General features: G+C 36.2%; 1 protein-coding gene across 1 annotated transcript in view; it reads right to left on the bottom strand.

The window, feature by feature from the left end:
* Mcm10 (minichromosome maintenance 10 homolog) overlaps positions 1–21,869 on the bottom strand; it is a 169,021-nt gene that overhangs the window by 48,309 nt on the left and 98,843 nt on the right. The window contains exon 10 of the mRNA XM_090372289.1: positions 3,565–3,644. Within this exon, the coding sequence (XP_090228415.1) occupies positions 3,565–3,644 (80 nt within the window). The remainder of the gene's footprint in view (positions 1–3,564; positions 3,645–21,869) is intronic.

The following is a 21,869-nucleotide window of genomic DNA, read 5'->3' as shown; positions in this document are numbered from 1 at the left end:
AGCAGGTTTTAAACTACAGTAAATACTGCAGTAGTATTAGTATACACAAAAGAACAAACTCCTACACTATGAGTAGATACATTGTGTAGATATTGCACTACTTTCCAACAAATAACATACATAACCAAGGCTAGTCTGTCATTTAGTTAAGAGAATATTAAATAAATGGAATTCAAATATATTCATTTACTGAAAATAAATATTTACAGATTAGTTTTTGGTGATGTCATTTGATTGAAAGTATTATAATAACTACACATCTTTTAGTATAGTTTGTAATAAAAAAGTGCCTTTCTTATAAACACGATAGTGAAGTTATGTTAAGAATGCTTTATGTTGAAAATACAAAATTCAATCTGATAAAAGTTAGTCATTATTTTCCTATAGATTATTTATTTACACAACTTTTTAATAAAAATTTATTAGAATATAACTATTTTTAAAAATCATCACATTTTCTTTCTAAAAACTTTCTGTTATCAAAGTTTCCACATTTTATATGCCTAGTTCCCTTGGTGGCAACACTGTCATTGAAATGTGTGGTTTTGTTTAAATCATCTATTCATGACTGTTTAGGTTTAAAATGGTAATACATTTATGCTAATTACACACAATGAAGTAATCCTCTTATTTTATTTAGTATACCTGTGTGATTCAATTATGTCCTTCAATTTTCATATCAGAAACTACTTCATTATCCAACAAAATAATCTTTTTCTGCTTCCATGTTTGATTTTTTATCTATCAGTAATCTTAAATCTACCATAGTTAGATATTTACCTTCTCTAAAAATCTCTGATACAACCATTCAAATAACAGAGATTATAATCAATAACATCAATTAATAAAGCTCCTTTACTCTCTCTCTCCATATTTGTTCTCTTTCAGATATAAATATTTACAATAACTGTTCTGGTCTAGCTAAATAAACAGCCAGTGCTAATCAATATCATTAGTATAACTGTAGGAATGACATATACATTAATCATGCAGCATCATTTTCCATCATCTTTTGTTCCTGTATCTACAGAAGACCCTGACAACCTCATGCACATGTGCCATCAGGTAGCACATGGGAAGATTTTTTGTGGTATGCTGGAGGTAATGATACTTTCTAAATTTTCCATATATTACATTTCAGATGCACTTGTCCATGTAACATGTGTTAAGATTTTTAGAATTTCTTTTATGTTATAATAACAGCTTTCTTCCATATGAATTAATTATCAGAGTTATTTCTCTACTAATTAACTCATATTGAACAATTAGGCAATTCATTAGAGCAGTACATTGGCATGAAGTGACAAATATAGATGCACTAAACAGCCATCCCCCACCCTGAAGGGAAAAACTGTTATAGGCAATTCCTCTATCTGCAGTGAACTTGAAATTTAGACTTTCCAAACTGGTGACAAGTAGTGACTATCACAGAAGACTAGAGATTGTTAATTACATTAGTAACAGTGAAAGTAAATTCAGTACAAGTGGTGTAAAATAAATAGACACACAAATTCTGTATTTAAATAAATGCTATCATAAGAATCAATGTTAAAGAATAAGCATTAAAATATGAGGTAGTTATAATTAAAGCATGTCACTTCAGCTGACTGTAGGTGGAAAATAGTTAATGGTAGAAAGATGAATTTTGGAATTGACACTATGCAATGCATGTAGAAATTAAAAGTTCAAAAAAATATTTTTAGTTTCAACCATTACTGTCACACAGCAATTGGCACTGTAGGCAAGAGAATGCAAATCTAAACTCATCATGGACCAATCCTGATGTTTCTGAGAGGATTTAAAAATGGGAATTTTTAAGAATGAATGCAATCAACAAATCTTGAAATGGTAAAAACAACAATTCCATGGTTGCACTTAGAAAATACTAGTGCTTAAAAGGATTAAGAAAAATCACTTTCCCAAAACAGGCTACACAATATGAAAAAAATTCAGAGATATGGATGACTCTTATCTTTAGCTCAGAGTAGAAAACATCTCTCAGTCATGATAGCTGTTGTTGAACAGATCATTACTGCTGGTGGTGATGGTGCAGCAAGAAATCAACATTCATCTATTAGTGCTATGAATATTATAACAGCTTAACATTCCACAGTCAATCATTCATTGTTGCCAGTATGATATCATGTGGTGCAACAGCTAATTCAAACTGATCCACATCAATATAACTTTGCTCTGTGGTTTCTGGCAAGGATAAATGATGCAGCTGGGGAACATCTTGTGGACTAGTGAGGATTTTTACCATGATCCCATAATTGTCATGTATGGGTATCATCACCTCCAGACATAAACAAAGTGCCTCTCAATTGACCATATGTTACTGTTTTGTATGGGTTTACAGTGAATTTCATAACTGGCCATATTTCTTCAAGGGAGTTCAAGCTCAGTGTCCAAAGACATTCCATCAAAGCCAAGTATTATATGCAATCTTCTCCATCACCATGCCAGTTGTCCCTACAGGATGGGGCTCTTGATTAACCAGTAACTCGGATGCTTAGTAACATTCAATGACCACATAATTTCTCATTGCTTTAGGAAGGTTTTGCCATCTAGATTTTCAGGTCTCAACCCTTGCAATTTTTGATTTTGGAGACATCTTTAGGACAGGGTGTATTAACTAAGGAAGACTGATTCTGTGATAAACAATGCAAATAAACATTTAGCACATATGACAACATCACTGTCACTATGTAACTGCTACATCTATTTTTTTTTTTTTTTTCCATTTCTTTCTATGCACTGCACATTTCCCTTATGCTTAATTGTTTACAAATGCCTGATTACAGTGTTTCCTGCCACTTCAAATTGAAATAAAAATAAAAATATTTTTATATTTTCTTCTATTTTATATTTCTTTTATATCTTATAAATTTACATTTTATATCTTATAAAAATTTATAAAATGTATGTCTTATAAAAATCTTCATGAAAGAAGACTAGAGAAATTAAAACTTTGCAGCCGACAGTAGTGACAATGGAAAAAAATGAGTCCTGTCTAAACTTAAGCATCTGTTACTGCACTTTAAAAATGCAAGACTGATATCATGCTATATGAAGTCTATCTTGTACTAGTGGAAATCACTTTCAAATAATGCACAGATTTACCACAGAAAAATATTTAGTTGTATTTTATACAGCTATTTACTGCTTAAAAACATTTACCTATATTTTATGGCATCATGCGGATTCAATTCTGCATCTTGCAGAATTCTGTCCAGTTAATTTTGAATAAGCTCTGTTCACTGTAGTGCAGTGCTGCTTCACTCATTAATTTGTGTTCTTCTGACACACAGTAAGTACTAAGGAAATTCCTTCCATTTTGTTTCTGCTACTGAATGTTTATTACATAATCTGTATTTTCTTTAAAATAATATTCAAATTTACAGCATGTAAAAATAATTTCACTTTTATAATAACCAAAAATACATTCCATAATGAGAACAGATTCAAAAACAGAATGAAATAATCAATTAAATAAAAACTAAATTTTCATACATTAATAACAATAACTAAAGAAGAATTATTTATTAAAAACTTCTAACTTGCCATTTGCTGTTTGTTCCTGTTTAGCTAAGTGGCAAAGAAGATTTCTTGAGCCAAAAGTGGGTGAAGCAAGCATTTCACCTCTAAAATAGCAACAAAAAAATAGAGAGAAATAATATGCTTTTAAAATTGGTAAGATTAAAACAGGCCAAGGTTTCTAAAAGTTATATATATGTGGGCCAAAAGTCACAAAGCGATTTTAAAAATCTGTAACTTTTTTTCTATAATAGTTTTTAAAATTCTTTTTCTTTTGTTGCAGATAAACAAGTATTTGGAATTTAATAATGGAGACTTACATGATTGAGCAACCATACCAAGATCATTGAATTTTATTTTGTAAACCAATGCTCAATTATTCAAATGCAGGGAGCTTATCAAAAACATTTTAAAGTTAGGTCATCACTATCGGAATCCAAGGTTCGTGGTCTCATTGTACAATTCCAAAAACAGGGGTCCGTAGTTGATTTTACATGAAGCAGAAGACCACAAAGGAGCTGTACAATGACAACATGGAGCAAGCGTCGAAGAAGACCTTCAAGGATCCACTGGAAAATGAGCAACTCAGTTAGAATTACCAAGGACATCACTGAGGTGTATTTTGAGAAGCTGTCTACACCTATTCCCATACAAGCTGCAATTGGTGCATAAATTGAAGCCAACTGCATGCTTACATTATGCAGTTGCTTTTCAAGAATTGGCTAGAGAAAATAGCAAATTCATTCACAAACTGATAATGAGTAATGAGGCTCATTTTCATTTAAATGGGTTTATCAATAAGCAAAACAACAGACTGATTCTGGGGTATCAGTAATCCAAGAATAGTTCACCAGTGACAGTCATCCACTTTGCTGTACAGTTTGGTGTGGTGTTATGAAAGGATCATTGGCCCTTACTTCTTTGAGCACAAAGATGGTGCTGCTGTCAAAGTAAATAGTGCCCGATATCAGGCCATAGTTAAAATTTTTTTTTATTGTCCAGGCAATCCAACAATGTGATTCCAACAAGATAGTGCAACAGCACATTCTGTGGACCTTTTAAGACCAATTTTTGGAAAATGCATAATCTCAAAAAATTCTGCATTAAATTGGCCTTCCACGTTCGCCTGATTTATCAGCCCCAGATTTCTTCCTTTAGGGCTATCTCAAGGAACATGTTTATACCACTGTGGTTGTTGGTTTGTGAACAAACCAGCAACCACAGAGGCATTAAAGAACAACATCCAAGTTGGAACCTGATGTTTTGAGAAATGTGATATTAAATGCATTCAAAAGAATGTCTTTGTGAAGCTGAAAACAGGCATCACTTAAGTGACATAATTTTGCATAATTAGTCCATTAAATAAATTAACGTTTTATTTTATTTCTTGTGATTTTACTTAATCTTGAAAAATTTATAGGCATTACAAACCCCTTTAATGACTTTTGGCCCACCCATCATTATTTGTAAGGTTTGTTCAAAAAGTTTAACAATCTTATAATTAAAGAACACAGAGTGGTAGTCAAGCAACTGTGAGAAAGGCTTACAATGATATCTTTTGAGCATGAACACACCAAGTTTTAACTTAATGCTATGTAACTGTCCAGCAGAAAGCACTTTAAGTGAACACTTGTTTTTCTCATTGGCACATGTATGTACTGAATATGATGAAATCTGATGTGTGAGCATTAAATTTTGTTGCAAACCTGGAAAGTCAACCACAGAAACCAATGAAATACTCATTATTGTTCTTAGTAATACATCATGATATTATGATGCAAATAGCAGTTCCATGTGGTTTCAGTTTCATAAGGGAAATTTTTTGGTTGAAGGTGAAGAAAGAAGTAGTCATTCATCAGCATCCTGAAAGCGTCAAAACATCAAAGAAGTCCACACCATAACTTGATCAGATTGACACAGACCTTAAGAAATTGTTGAGAAGATTTCTCTTTCATTTGGTTTGGTTTATGCCATTTTGACTAAGGATCTGGACTGGAGATGTGCAAATGTATCCCCAATTCACAAAGGGGGGATCGGAGGATGACATGGATAATTACAGACCAGTTAGTTTAACTTCTGTTCCGGGTAAAATAATGGAATCACTGGTTAAAGATGCATTTGCAGGATCTAGACAAGTCTGCAGCAATAATTCAGACACAGCATGGGTTTGTTAAGGGAAAGTTTTGTCTGACAAATTTGACTGGATACTATGATTACAAATGAACTGGATGCAAAAAACAATTTTGATATCATATACTTGGATTTCAGGAAGGCTTTTGACACTGTTGTGCATGGAAGACTACTGTACAAATTGGAGCAGAATGGTATTAAGAGTAAGTTGCAACAATGGATAAAAGGGTGGTTGAGTAGGAGAAGACAGAGGGTGGTAATAAATTTTTTTTTTTTTTTTTTTTTTTTGTAGTTGTTGGCGCATCGGCGTCTGTGGCCATAATGCACTTCCAAAGTTTTTTGCAGTACTTTGATCCAAACCCGAGGCGGGATTCGAACCCGCGACCTTTGGGTTGCTAGGTAGGCACTTTACCCACACAGCTAGCCCGGTCGGCCATGTGGTAATAAATGGATGCTGCTCTTTGTGGACTAATGTTATTAGTGGAGTCCCACAGGGTTTGGTGTTGGGCCCACTGTTGTTTTGTATATTTATGAATATACAAATTTTTATGGTGGTAATCAATGGATGCTGCTCTTTGTGGACTAATGTTATTAGTGGAGTCCCACAGGATTTGGTGTTGGTCCCACTGTTGTTTTGTATATTTATGAATGATATTAATGAAGATATATCAGGCTTAGTGTCGAAGTTTGCAGATGGTTGGCAGGGTTGTTAATGACAGTAATGGCAGTGTGCTACTGCAACAGTATCTAGAAAATTTGAGCAGATGGGCTGAGAAGTGGCAACTGAAGTTTAACATTGACAAATGAAAAGTGTACCATATATGTGTAGAAGTAACCCCAGAGGAACGTACCAACTGTGTGGTACTACAGTTAGGGTGGTAGAAAATGAAAAAGACCTGGGAGTAATTGTGCAGTCAGATATGAAGTTTTCTGAGAATTGCAGACAGGCTGCAAGAGAAGGTCATGGGGTTTTGTCAATGATATACACAAATTTTGCTAGCAGGGAAAAGGAGGTGATTATCCCTTTGTATAAAGGCAATAGTCAGACCTGCATGCAGTACTCAATGGTCACACCTTGAGTACTGCATACAGGTCTGGAGGCCTCATTTTAGGAAGGATGTAGATTTGCTTGAGCGTGTACAGAGAAGGGCAACAAGATTGGTGAGGGGAAAGAAGGGATCCTCTGACCGAGAGAGGCTTAAGTTCTGCAAATTGCAGCAGCTGGAGACTAGGCACCTGCGAGGTGATCTGATTGAGGTGTATAAGGCCTTGAATGGGTTGAGCATGCTGAATTCTGATGGGATTCTTCCACTTGCTCAGATTATGAACCTAAGGGGGCATAAATTCAAGGAGGAACTGGACATACTTTTAGAGGGAATGGTTGTGTGAATTTTTTTTTTTTTTTTTTTTGGCTGATGCTACATAAGCTCATATGCTTGCTTTCTTGCATCACCTGCCACTATTGCTATCTGGGCAAGAGGCAAGTGAGTGCCAAGTTTTCCCATACACTCTCACTAGAATATATGGAAAACTTTGATGTCCTCGATGTCGATTCAAGAAATCCAAGCAAACATGATGGACTGCCTATAAAAGAGATCATACTGAAGAATATTAACTCTGTAAACAGTTATCATTGAATGAAATAAATTGTTTGCAACATTCACCAAAATGTTTTAATCAAATCACACATGCATGCAGAGTAGAAGCCCTGTTATCCAATGTGCTTGCATAGCCTGCCAAATGCATGATCTCTGGCTTTCAAATGCCTCAAAATCAGGTATTTGTGAGCAGGAGGAAAACAGTGGGCAAACACAAAAAAATAGGTGCTATAAAAAAAAAAAAAAAAAAAAAGGAAATATGGAAGGAAAGATCGACTTTCTGCACCAGTAAGAATAGCATGCCTAGAATTATCAGCTAGCTTGGCTCTTTAGGTTTGAAATTCAGTTCGTTTTCTGAGTTCATCAGTTTGTCGTCTTTCAAAACTTTTGGATCATCATGAACCAGGTATGAACAGTCAGTCAGACGTTGCATTTCTTTCTATGCACTGCATACTGTCATTAAGCTTATTTGTTTACAAATGTCTGATTACATCTCATTTTTTCCCATAATTTGAAATTGAAAAATTACATCCATGTATGGTACACAAAGCAAATGTGTTACCTTTTTTCCAAATTTTATAATACATAGAAAATCATGCATATTTCTTCTGAAATTTTAGGTATTTTCTTTGGCATCTTACTGAAGGACGATGTTAATTAGATTTGTAATATACAAGTTCTATGAAATGGTTACACATAACAGAGAACAGCAATTATCTCATGTTTCTCTTTTGCAATGTAGACTACAATTTCTTAAAGAAAACAAGCAGAAATTTGTAAAATAAAAATTTTACAATTTTAATTTTACAATGTTAATTAGATTTGTAATATACAAGTTCTATGAAATGGTTACATATAACAGAGAACACCGATTATCTCATGTTTCTCTTTTGCAATGTAGACTACAATTCCTTAAAGATAATAAGCAGAAATTTGTAAAATAAAAAAAAATAAAAAATAAAAAAATCCGTTATTAAAGCAGTTCTTCTTATTATTATTTTATTTTATTATTATTTATTTTTTTTTTTGAGAGGAAAAAGATGAAGAAATTCTTTGTTATCAACTATATTATGATAGTGAGATGGAGAAGGATCAAACCAAGTAGAAAAAACATGAACATGGAGTTAGCAGCTATGTGATCAGAGGCAGTAGTTAGTATAAGTAATAACGATAAATAAATATTATTATATGCATAAAAATTAAAATAATGTGATATATGTTGACACAAGGTGAAAAAAAAAAAAAAAGCTTACAAATTAACCTAACCCAAGAAATCAAAGTACCACAATGAGTGATATTTTTAAATTAGAAATAAGGTAACTATCACAATGAGTGATATTTTTAAATTAGATTTAAGGTAAAGTCCAATGTTTTAGATTTTAATTTATTTTTTATGTTCATGTTTATTTACAGTTTTCATTTTAATTTATAAGTTACCTGTACTTTTTTTTTGCTCTACTATAACAGGTAACAAGTTTTTTATGAATTTGAATTATAATATGATATGAAAAAATGAATTTTATATGAAAATATATTTTTATCATACAGTTCATGTACATTTGTTACAAATTTCATTTAATTTTATTTTATTTATGTTAATTATAAAAATATTCTATTGATTTTAATTTATCTGCATGAAATAAGCTAAAAAATTATTACAATGGGTTTTAATTTGCTCAAATATTTGTTTACGCAACTTACTTTATTTATGCAACCCATGTGTAAATCATGATCACCCTGTATATTTTTTTGATTTCCTGATGTCGTAAGAATTATAATTTCACTTAAAACATAAACATGTATATTCATTTACATAAAATCAGTAATTCTCGTGTTTAGATGATGAAATGCGAAAGTAAAATTCTGCACCATGGTCCCTTCAACTTTTCATAAACATTACATCACTGACCATTGAATCAGGCTGTTCTTCAATATAATGTAAAGTTGTATCTAGGACATTTTTGGTGGCTGCATGAGAAATGTTTGTGAAAAACCTCTCATCGTCCAATCTCCTCTTCATATTTATATCCATCGGTTTCCAGTGTGTGTACGATCCATTTCAAAACTTCATTTTCCAACAAACTGTCACCAATTTGTTGGAAAATGTTGAATACATTGTTATATGTCTCCTTTCTGTAAATCTTTGGAATCTTTAATTTGCCTGAAATTAGTTAATAAAATATTCCCTTCATTATCTTCTTGTAGTTTAGGACTTTGTTAGCATTATCAAGCTTGGGGCTAAAAGTGCCATGCTAGTACTATATTATAAATGCAACTTTGATACTGATGACTCTTAATGATTCTATAAGACCTATGTTCATTTTATCTTTTTCCAAACTTGAACTCAAAACCTTTGCCTACGTCATCTCCTTAGACATTCTAGAATAATCAAGGATGTTACAGTTGGATAAAAGGTACAAATTCATAAAAAAAAATATATATATATAAAATATATATAAAAAATAAATTCCTTGGATAATACAGTCTATCCATGTTAATTTTTGTGAGTGGAAATTAACTATAAAAAAAGAGCAATTTACATTTTTTAAAAACCCTACAATTAGTTCATTTATTAGTAACAAAAAGCAGCAGTTCATGAGTTCCATTTGGACTGCAGCAAGAAGCTACTGTGATTCTTTTTTTTTTGGACTTTTGTATTCTGGTGGAAAAAAGCTCTTTTTTTTTTTTTTTTTTTTTTCCATCCTGCTTGTAACTAGCATTTTGTAATTTACATCTCTTTATTCACACTAATACTCCGTACATTAATATCATTTCATATTTTACAACAAAGCCCATCCAGCACTTGGTATAAAACTTTCTGCACCATCAGTCCTCTTATGGAAGACCAGAGCTTTTCTTTGATGTTGCTTTTATGGGCACACTGATTGAAGTTTATTGTTGTTTTCTTGCAGTTGCAATGCAGTCTACCATCTTAATTTTGCTTCCTTTAAAGTGAAGCAAGAACTTAACGACCTTTGTAAAACAAGCCAATAACAAAATCCTTTTAAAATTTTTTGATTTTTCCCCCTATCTTTTACACTTGTCTCACCCACACCTAATTCACCAGCAATTTTTAGAGGCTCACCTTCATCAAGTCTTTCCAGTGCATCCAACTCAGCTATCAGAAACAACAATTCATATTTCATTAAGTTACAAAATATTTAATTAAATTATATGCCGTAATTACAATAACATAGTTTTGCTGGTACTTCACTAATCACTTGGAGCTCTTTGACTTTCTCCAGTCCAACTTTCCTAACAGTGAGGTAATTTTCCTTGGTGATTTTAATGTTCACAACTCCAGCTGGCTTCCGTTTTCTAGTCACACCGAACCAGCATCTCGAGATGCTGAGGCTTTTGCAATTACTAATGAACTTGCCCAGATTGTTCATTTACCTACAAGAATACCGAACAATCCTAATCATACAGCCAACACGCTTGATCTTTTTCTCACTGACAACCCTTCTAAGTACCCAGTCGAAGTGAGAGGGCCTTTAGGCACTTCAGATCACAACTTGGTGATTGTCTCTTCTCCAATGGAGCCTTTATCTCATGGCTATTCCCAACCTCTTGTTGTTTGGCATTACAAGAATGCAAAATGGTATGACCTGCGAGATTTCTTTTCCTTGGTCGGATTACTGTTTCAAAACTTCTGATGTCAACGTTTGCTCAGATCGTGTCAGTGAAATTATTCTTGCAGGAATGGAATCCTTTATCCAAAACTACGCTTTAAAATCTCATCCTTTATCTAAACCTTGGTTTTCCAATAAATGTGCTAAGGCTGTTCAAGAGAAGAATGTTGCATATCATAATTGGCTTGTTTTTAATTCTTCAGTTTCATTTTCTGCCTACACCAAAGCTCATAACAATTGTAAAGCTGTTATTAATCAGTCCAAACTAGAGTTTGAACAGGCTAAGAGTAGAAAACTTGCTTCTTGCCCTAATGGTAGCCGAGCATTCTGGTCTCTTACCAAAGCTATTAGCTGCAACTTTTGCCCATCTCTGCTCCCACCTCTGTCCAGACCAGATGGTCTGCTGTCACTTCAGCAAAGGATAAAGCTGACCTGCTAGCATCCCATTTTCCTTCCAACTCATGTATTAATGATCTTAGTAAAACACCTCCCACTATTCCCAACACACTCCATTCAATGCCTCCTGTAGTCTTCCGTCAAAAGAATGTCAGAAGGATTTTGACGAATCTTGATGCTAAGAAAGCTCCAGGTCCCGATGGTATTTCTCCACTTGTTCTCAAAATCTGTGCTCCTGAACTTACTCCTATTCTTTGCTGCCTTTTTTCACTTTCTTACTCCAAAGATGTTTTTCCTTCTGCTTGGAAATTTGCTCATATCCAGCCAGTTCCTAAAAAGGGTGACAAATCCCTCCCATCCAATTATCGTCCCATTGCAATTACTTCTACTCTTTCTAAAGTAATGGAGAAATCAATTAACCGCCAACTCTTAAACTACCTAGAAACCTGTCTGATCAACGATCGCCCGTATGGATTCTGTAAGTGTCAATCCACTGGTGATATTCTGGCTTTTGTTACCCATTTATGGACTAATCCAATGGAAAGGTTTGGTGAAACACAACTAGTTGCTCTTGACATCTCACAGACTTTCGATTGTGTTTGGCATAAAGGTCTTCTAAACAAGCTTCCATCTTATGGTTTGCCAACTGTTTTTAGTAATTGGTTATCCAGTTTTCTCTCTGATCACTCACTGAGGGTTGTTGTTATTGTTGTTGTTATTTGGTTTTTAGGAGCATTAGCAACTAAGGCCATATTGCTCCGGGGGATATGCGGTGGTCATTCCCTGACCTTTCCGCATCCTCCGCATTTGGTGGGCACAGGCTCGAACCCTGGTCTAATCAAGAAGCATGTGCTACGCACTACTGCTCCTGCCCACCTGGCTACGGAGGCGCTGAGGGTGATGGTAGATGGCTCTCTGTCTTCTAACTTCTCCACTAATGTCGGTGTCCCCCCAAGGTTCAGTTCTTTCTATCACTCTTTTCCTCTTGTATATTAATGACCTTCTTCCATTGACTGGAAATCCGATCCATAGTTTTGCTGATGATAGCACATTGTATTCCACTTTCCATTTTGAGAAACCTTGCCCTGCTCAATCGGCTTCAACTTCTCAAAAATCCTACCAATTCCTTAAATGCCAATCTTCAGGTAATTCTCCAGTGGGGCAAAGACAACTTAGTTGATTTCAACCCTTCTAAAACTCAGTCTTGTCTTATATTAGCATTAGTAGAGGCATTTGATGCAAGAAAGCAAGCTTATGCAGCATCAGCCAAAAAAAAAATAAAGTAAAAAAAATAAATAAAAAATAACCACTTCCACTTCACCCCTCTGTTCATTCGAAATACCTGTCCAGCTGAGCCTTAAACTTATTTAGGCTATCAACCTCCACCACAAGGGATGGCAGTCTGTTCCACCAACCAACCACCCGCTGGCTAAAGGCAAATTTTCGCTCGTCTATCCTACATCTGTCTTTCCTCAATTTGAATTTATGCCCTCTCAGGTGATTTTTCTGAGCTAGAGGAAGAATCCCATCAGCATTGAGCATGCTTAAACCATTCAAGGCTTTATACACCTCTATCAGATCACCTCGCTGGTGCCTAGTCTCCAGACACTGTAATTTGCAAAACTTAAGCCTTTCTTCGTAAGAGCACCCCTTTGTTCCATTCACTAATCTTGTTGCCCTTCTCTGTACTCGTTCCAGCAGCTCTACATCCTTCTTGAAATGAGGCCTCCAGACCTGTATACAGTATTCTAGGTGTGGCCTGACCATTGCCTTATACAATGGAATAATCACCTCCTTATCCCTGCTGGAAAAATTCCTGTATATCATTGACAATACTCCATGAGCTACTCTTGCAGCCCGTCTGCACTGCTCAGAGAACTTCATATCTGCCTGCACAACCACCCCTAGGTCCCTTTCATTCTCTACCACTGTCAGTGTAGTACCACAGAGTTGATACGTTGCTCTGGGGTTGCTGTTTCCCATATGTAGTACTTTACATTTGTCAATGTTAAACTTCATTTGCCACCTCTCAGCCCATCTGCTCAACCTTTCCAGATCCTGTTGCAGCAGCATAGTGTCAGTAGTGTCCTTGACCACCCTGCCAACCTTCGTATCATCTGCAAACTTGGACATTAAGCTTTATATACCATCATCAATATCATTTATAAATACAGAGAACAATAAAGGACCCAATACTGAACCCTGAGGGACTCCACTAATGCCACACTGCTCCAATTTGTGCAGCAGTCTTCCATGTGCAACAGTATCAAAAGCCTTTCTAAGATCCAAGTATATAATATCAAAGTTATTCCCTGCATCCAGTTCTTTTGTGACTGCAACATAGTATCCAATCAAATTGGTCAGGCAAGACTTCCCCTTAACAAAACCATGCTGTGTCCGAGCTATAACTGAAGTCTTGTCTAGATGATCCTGCAGTTCTTCTTTAACCAGTGCCTCCATTAATTTTCCGGGAACAGAAGTTAAACTCACAGGTCTATAATTACTTGTGTCAGCCTTTGATCCTCCCTTGTGAATTGGGGTCACATTTGCACATCTCCAGTCCATGGGTACCTCCCCTGAGTCCAAGGAAGCTCTCATAATTATGGCTAAGGGTTTGCTTACTTCCTTTGCTGCCTCCTTTAATATAACTGGATACATCCCATCCACCCCAGGTGCCTTTCTTGTGTTTATCTTCAACAATTTCTCCTCCACTTTACTCTCAGTTATTACAAGATTCTCTAGCTTACTGCTAGAGTTGAATACACCTCTGGCATTCCCCTCGCTAAATAACTCCTCATGTGTGAATGTCGATGCCAAATATTCATTTTGTTTGTTAGCTACCTGAGCAGGGTCATCAACAGTTGGCCCATCGATATCAAGTGGACCAATGTGATTCATCCCCTTCCTTCTAGAGTTTACATAAGTAAAGAACTCTTTGCTGTTTTTCTTTGCATCCCTTGCCAAGGATCTCTCGTAATTTGCCTTCGCCTGCCTAACCTCCTTTGTAACTTGGTTACAGATCAACTTGTCTATCATAGGCTTCTGTGTCAAGTGTTAATTTGTATGTATCCCATGCATTTTTCTTCTCTGCCATATGCCTCATTAGTTCATCTGACATCCATTTAGGCATAAACCTTGAACAATATTTCTTAGTTGGTATGTAAAGCCTAGTAGCTTGCAAGATAAGTTCTTTGAATGCTTCCCATTTTGAATTTGCTGTTGGTAACATCATCAGTCGATCCCACTCTATAGAATTTAAATACTGTCTCAGTCCATCGTAGTCGCCTTTACGAAAGCAATACCCCTTCCCTTTACCCCTAATGGTAGTTACCTCTTTGAGTAACTCCCACTTCAGAACACTGTGATCACTGCCACCTAGTGGATCATTTATCTGCAGATTCTTAATGCATGAAGAATCACTACTGATAATCAAATCAAGAGTATTACTCCCTCTAGTTGCCTCCCAAACATGCTGATGTAGAAACCAATCATCCAATAAATCCACAAAAGCCTTGCTAGTGTGTGAGTGACCAGCCCCCAAATTCCAGTCAATATCTGGGAAATTAAAATCCCCGATTATAAGACTCTCTGATTTACTGGCCCACTCAATTTCTCTGTACAGTTTTTTATTATACTCATCAGAGTCATTAGGCCTATGGCACACTCCTACTCTCAATTTTGATCTCCCAATGCTTATGTCACACCAAACTGACACAACACTGCACTGTCCAGCGATGTCGACTGCCTTCACTTCCTTGGATTTTAAGTGTTTCTTAACTAATAGCATAACCCCTCCTCCCTTCCTATCCTGTCTATCCTTTCTGTAGACATTGTACTCCCCAAATTCCAGTTCTGCATTCCTTATATCTGTGTGACACCACGTCTCTGAAATCCCAACAATATCTGCCTTTGATGTTTTGAGCAATAACTCAAATTCATCAAATTTATTTACTAAACTCCTAGCATTGGTGTACACGCAAGTATACATGCACCTGCTTTTCCTCTTAGCCACCCTAACACAACCCATGTGTTTACTTGTACCCCCATGATTCCCAGCAGTCTCTGTAATATCCTGCATCTTATTTTCCAGGCTGCTGCTCATTCCAATAGAAGCAATGCAAGAATCACTTTCTCCTCTGCCAGTGGCTACTGTTAATCTATTAGTCCTTGTATCCCCCAATTTAGCAGTTTTCCGACCCACCTAACACTGCCTCGATAGCATCAGCAAACATTCTTGCACCCTTTCTATTTAAGTGTATCCCATCCCTGTAGAAGCAGTCTCTCCTGTTAACAAGTACAGACCAGGCTGAAAAAAATTCTACCCCTTGAGCCCTGCACAATCTTTCCAGGGCCGAATTGATCGACAGGGCTCTCATCATATGCTCCCTCCTATCGTGTCTGGGCAGAATTGCAGACACTTTCAAATTCAACCCTAATTCACGGCTTTTTTTCATCAGTGACCTCTACTTGTTAAGTAATTCCGCTGGTCTCCTACTCTTAATATCATTAGTGCCAACGTGTACAACTATATCACCTTTTGTGCCCTTAAAAGATGATATCCGCTCTACAACGTCATCAGCCTTTGCCCCTGGCAGACATACCCTGGTCCTGTTCCACCTATCCTTTTTACAAAGCATGTTTACCATTTCCCTGACAATAGAGTCACCAACAACTACTAGTTCCTTTGGGACCAGCGCATTCTGCCTTGGGGGTTGCCGCTGTGTTGCGCGATGACCAAGTGCAAGCTCTGGCATTGGTGTGGGCAGCTGAGAGCTTGATGGGCCCCTCACTTGTAATCCTTCGAGGGCATCCACCCTGTCCTTCAAGCTCTCATATAGGCCCATAACAACGCTGAGTTGTCGCCTGATTTCCTTACACTCCTTGCATCGCGCACATACAAAGACATCCCCCATGGCAGTATCATGTCCCATACCTGACTGCTCCGCAAACATCAAGCAAATAGTGCATCTTAAAAGGCTGTGATTCAGAGGGCAACTGCCCCCCTCAGTTCTCCTGTGAGCCACAGCATTCCCATTAGCTTGAGCCTTTTGCTTTGCTGCTCTGGTTTGAGTCATGATTTCGATTTACTTTCAGTAAAATTTCAATTTCAGTATAAAATTAAATCCTAAACTTGTATCCCAACACAGTTATAATGCTATATTTATGTTTCAGTAACGAGTGTTATCTACGAAATATTTGTTTCAGTAACGAGTGTTATCTACGAAATCCCTTTATATAACTTCCGTATCAAGTTATGTATTAATTATTTATGTTGCGTAACCTAAGTGGTTATATGTATAGTTAAAAGTACAATTTAATTGCCAATGAAGTTCGACAAGATTAATAGATTTTACTGATGTATACATGCTTAGCATCATAATACACAGCCGTTTCTGAATAAACAGAAAATTTTTAAGGTGGCATCGTTTTAGGTTATATCTCATATTGTGAATACCTTCACAACGAGTTGCCATGATATTGCACTACTTCGAATAAGTAACGCTTCACCTAAGGAGAAGACTAATGTTACTTATTCTCAGATAGGTACCACCACCCAGACAGCACCGTTTCAGGGCTATTTGGCCCTTCTTCAGTGAGTGGGTAGGTACCCAAGTGATGCAATGATGGCAAAAACAGTTATGAAGTATAACTCCACAATATGAGAGATGCCTGATGGTGTATGATGTATTTAGACTAAGGCGCATTTAGGGCTAGAGCCTCAAGCTGCGAACAAATTTAGACTATGTATATAAAGTGCTTAGCATCATAATACACAGCCATTTCTGAATAAACAGAAAATTTTTAAGGTGGCATCGTTTTAGGTTATATCTCATATTGTGAATACCTTCCTTTGTTCGCAGCTTGAGGCTCTAGCCCTAAATGCGCCTTAGTCTAAATACACCATCAGGCATCTCCCATATTGCGGAGTTATACTTCATAACTGTTTTTGCCATCATTGCATCACTTGGGTACCTACCCACTCACTGAAGAAGGGCCAAATAGCCCTGAAACGGTGCTGTCTGGGTGGTGGTACCTATCTGGGAATAAGTAACATTAGTCTTCTCCTTAGGTGAAGCGTTACTTATTCGAAGTAGTGCAATATCATGGCAACTCGTTGTGAAGGTATTCACAATATGAGATATAACCTAAAACGATGCCACCTTAAAAATTTTCTGTTTATTCAGAAATGGCTGTGTATTATGATGCTAAGCACTTTATATACATAGTCTAAATTTGTTCGCAGCTTGAGGCTCTAGCCCTAAATGCGCCTTAGTCTAGATTTTACTGATTAATTTTCCCGTAACAATGGCGGCTATTTACGAACGGTAAACATGTGGATTTGATACCCTTTCCGATACTAAGTAATACCTACAAAATCTCTATCTAAGTTACTTTAAACTTAAGTACCGTAAATAGGAATATAAAGCTACTCTAGAAAATAAGTTAATATGTCAATTTAAACTAATAAAGCAGAAAATAAATCAGAAAAAACTTCTCTGTTCCAAGAGCGGCAGAAAGGCACGTCCGCACCGGCAACTCTCGTCCTCAGACTCCCAAAAAGGATTCTTCTGCTCCTATGCTTATCTTTAGTGACACTTCAATTTCTAGGCAAAATGATATATCCCTTTTGGGGATTAACCTGACTTCTAATCTCTCTTGACACAAGCACATTACAAATATTGCTTCCCCTGCATCTAAAAAACTTGGTTTTCTATTTCGCTGTCGGCGTTACTTTTCTTCCAAACAGCTGTTCACTCTGTATAAATCGCAAATCTGCCCTGCCATGGAATATTGTTCCCACATCTGGGGTGATGCCCCCAAAACCTCTCTCAGGCTTCTTGATTCCATTCAGAAGAGGGCAGTTAGGTTAATTAATGATTCATCTCTAACAGAGTCTCTCCACTCGCTGTCTCATAGACGTACTGTTTCTGCTACATGCCTCTTCTACAGATACTTCCATGGGCACTGTTCTTCCGAATTGGCTTCTATAATTACTGCTCTTTCTTTCAAAACAGTCCGAACACGTGCTGCCACCATCCAACATCTATTTACTGTCCAACTTCAAACTCACAGAACCAACTTTTCATCTTTCTCGTTTATTCATTCAACTGTCGTTTTCTAGAACAAACTTCCGTCATACGCATTTCCTTAAAATTACAGTCTACAGAAATTCAAGTCCAATGTCAACAAATATCTTCTTTCGTCTTCTTAACCTCCAACCCAAGCATGGTACTAAGCACTATAGGTTCTAAGACCTCTCTTGTTTGGGGTTTACATAAAAAAAAAAAAAAAAAAAAAAAAAGGTACAACCAAGGATTGGAACAAACACAACTGACCTCAGGAAGCATGCAACTCAATGGGTAGGTGTGGTGTACCACACTAGCCGCAAACATACCACACCAGTGCCAATGGCACACTGAAATGTGGTGTGGGCATTAGATGTTATGTTTTAAAAAGGGAAGGGGAAACATCAGTTAACCCAGCAAGTCAGTTAAGTGACTTCTGTATATAAACCCTTTATAGCCACCATAAATTAAATAAAAAGACAATGTCCAAAAATAAATGCTCTTGAGGGATTTATACATCCCTCGAGACCATCACTAATCCGGCCACCAGTAATCCGGTTCCACCGCTAATTCGGACAAACGTAATTTCAAATTTCCCGGGTCGGTGCACCCACAGAGTGTGGGTGCACCGACTTGCCACTACTGTTTTGGTGGCGTTGGTTGCAGCATCAGCTGTTGGCGTGAACTCATAAACACTGGCAAGCCATTCTCACTTATTTTTCATTTATTATTATAACCTGCTCACGTTTAGTCCCAGCTATGGTTCCAATGCATAAAGGAAGAGCCTCTCATAGCGTAAAGCACAAACACTGTACATTGTCCATAACAGATAAAGTTGAACTTCTGAAAAACTCAACAGCGGCATGTCTGTGAGAAGTTTATCTCTGCTTAATTGTAGATTCCAGCAATTTCTCTCAGTTCCATTTTTTTTACAACACACTTATACAAACTTGCGGAAAAACACAACACAATATGATGAATAATACAGAGTGCTAACGAACTTGTTTTCACAAAATCTCTAACAATACTGACAAACTTATTGCGATGTTTGAAAGTTTATTTTATCATAATTAGTTTTATTGCAGAAGTCAGTGCGCATGCAATAAACTAATCATAAACGACCATCATATGTATGCCGTAATGGCGTCACACATATGTGGCCGACACGGCTTCTCAAGAAATAAAGTAACCAACATATGTGGCCACGTTGGCCACATATATGCAACCTTAAAAAAAACCAAACACACTTTTTTTTTATATATATATTTTAAGCAAAAAAATGATAAACTGACATTAAAATATTTATTTTAGAATTACTAATCAAATTATTTCCTAAATATTTTTTGGTCCCTGTGAAATTTTTTCCTTAAACTAGCTTGACAGTCAACGTGTTAAAGGTAGAAGGAGGTGGTTAGCCGTAGGGTAAAATGTATGTGCTAAAATAACCATCGGTGATCCGGCAAACTCACTAATCCGGCACTCCACAGGTCCCAACGCTGCCAGATTATAACCTGGATTGTCGACCTGTATAATTAAATAAAATAACAGCACATCGCTGAGTAGCTACAGTCTTTCAAAACAGATATACAGGTAGTTCCCGACTTTACGAGTTAATTCATTCCTAGAGCGAGCTCGTAAAGTGGGAATTTTTTTCCCATAGATGTAATGTTAAAAACATGGGTTGCATTCTCAACAATGAAATTTGACCATAGTAATGTTAAATAAAGGTCAACAAAACAATCGTTTATGCTTAAACAATGATTTAATTATCCAAAGAAATGAAAACATAGCCTTTAAAATCAAGAAAATTGAAATATGTTAAGGGTTTTAGCTCAGGCTGCAAAAGATTTAGACAACGTACAAGTTAGTGCAAGCGCATCATATTAGTACGCAGCTAAACTCTGAATTAGCACAAATATGCAAAGGCGGCATCATTTAAGTTATATTTCATATTGTGAATACCTTCACAACGATGATGCCGCCTTTGCATATTTGTGCTAATTCAGAGTTTAGCTGCGTACCAATATGATGCATTTGCACTAATCAAGAAAATTATAATAATAAAGAAATTATTTGTCATAGAAATGTTAAAGAATGTTTATTCTTCATCATCATCGACTAAATGCACACTCATTGATGGTTCAGCACTCGTTGGTTCGTTGGACGCACAAGGAGTTGTCGTCTTCTTCAGAAATGCTTCAAGAGTCATGTGTTTCCAAGACAGTCTTCTCTTTTCTTTGGAAATTTCACGATAGCATGCATAAGCATTTTTTAAAATCTGTAGCAACTTTTCTAGTGAGCTCGAAAGTTGTCTTGTGACTCGAAAATCTCAATTGCTTTTTCTATGTTGAAAAGCTTCATCAAGCCCTTGAGATAAAAGAACAAACAGGAGTTTCATCTGCTAAATCTTTTTCCTCAGCTTCGTCACATTTTGTCATTTCAAGGAGGTCTTGATTTGTGAGCTCTCCATTGTGTTTGAAGCAGATCAGTGACGTTAGTTGTAGAAACCTCAAGCCGCTTCTATTTCATTTTGTACAATCTCTGCTGGTTCTTGAAATCCTTTAAAACTATCATTAAATGATGACAGAGTTTATTCCAAACACCATGTTCTTCTTTGTAATTTTGTCTCAGGCTTGTTTTATTATTTTGATTGCATCTAAAATATGGAATTTTTTTCAAAATTCTTTTGAGACTTGGACCTCCCTCCTTATCTCTGCCTGAACAAATAAACACACGCACAGTAGTTTAGCATTTATTTATTGAAATTAATGTTCATGTTTTCAATTCTGTTGATACTTGATGTTTGAAAAAAAGAGCCCTTAAACCCAGGAACTTGTAAAGTGGGAACTACCTGTATGTAGAAACTATCATATTTTTACCTATTCTGAAAATCAAGAATTAGGCCAACCTTGACCTTTCTACACAGGTATGAGCCAATCTGTTGAAATACAGTGAATTAATAAACTATAATTTTTATAACTGAGATGGCTAAACAGAGAGACAGGAAAATGCCTCACCATCTCTAAAGCTACCCTCATCTCAGCAGTAGATCATTGTCAACCTTTACTCGGTTAATCACAGTTTGGATGACTATTTGGAATTAATTGATTTAATTGGTTGCTTTGTACAAGCATTTTCCAAAAAGGAAATGCTTGTACAAACAGGTGGATAAATAAACTCAGGTGAGATATGGAATGGAGAACTGCTGGTGAAAAATTGATAAGTCAACCTTGATTGCATCAAATGCCTGCAAATTATGTTTCCAGCAAACACAATTTGCCAACCTAATAAAACCTGAACATAAACATTGTGCAGATCTGTAAATATAAAAAGTACAGGGGAGAAAAATCTTTCTCCCTTCTAATCTGCAAGTCAGCAAAAGTGAATACCAACTCCAAGAGATAAAATCTGCATGTTTTTTTTAAAGTTTGCTTATTACCAGGATTTAATTCAGGCTTTGAAATAATCACACACTACTCCTGAATAATCTGAAATACAAAATGGCGAGA

Source organism: Mastigoproctus giganteus, chromosome 4, assembly GCF_048544385.1.
Source record: "Mastigoproctus giganteus isolate SK-2022 chromosome 4, ASM4854438v1, whole genome shotgun sequence".
NCBI classification, from domain to species: domain Eukaryota; kingdom Metazoa; phylum Arthropoda; class Arachnida; order Uropygi; family Thelyphonidae; genus Mastigoproctus; species Mastigoproctus giganteus.
The sequence above is the reverse complement of the archived record's forward strand: the minus strand, read 5'-3'. Positions and strand labels throughout refer to the sequence as shown.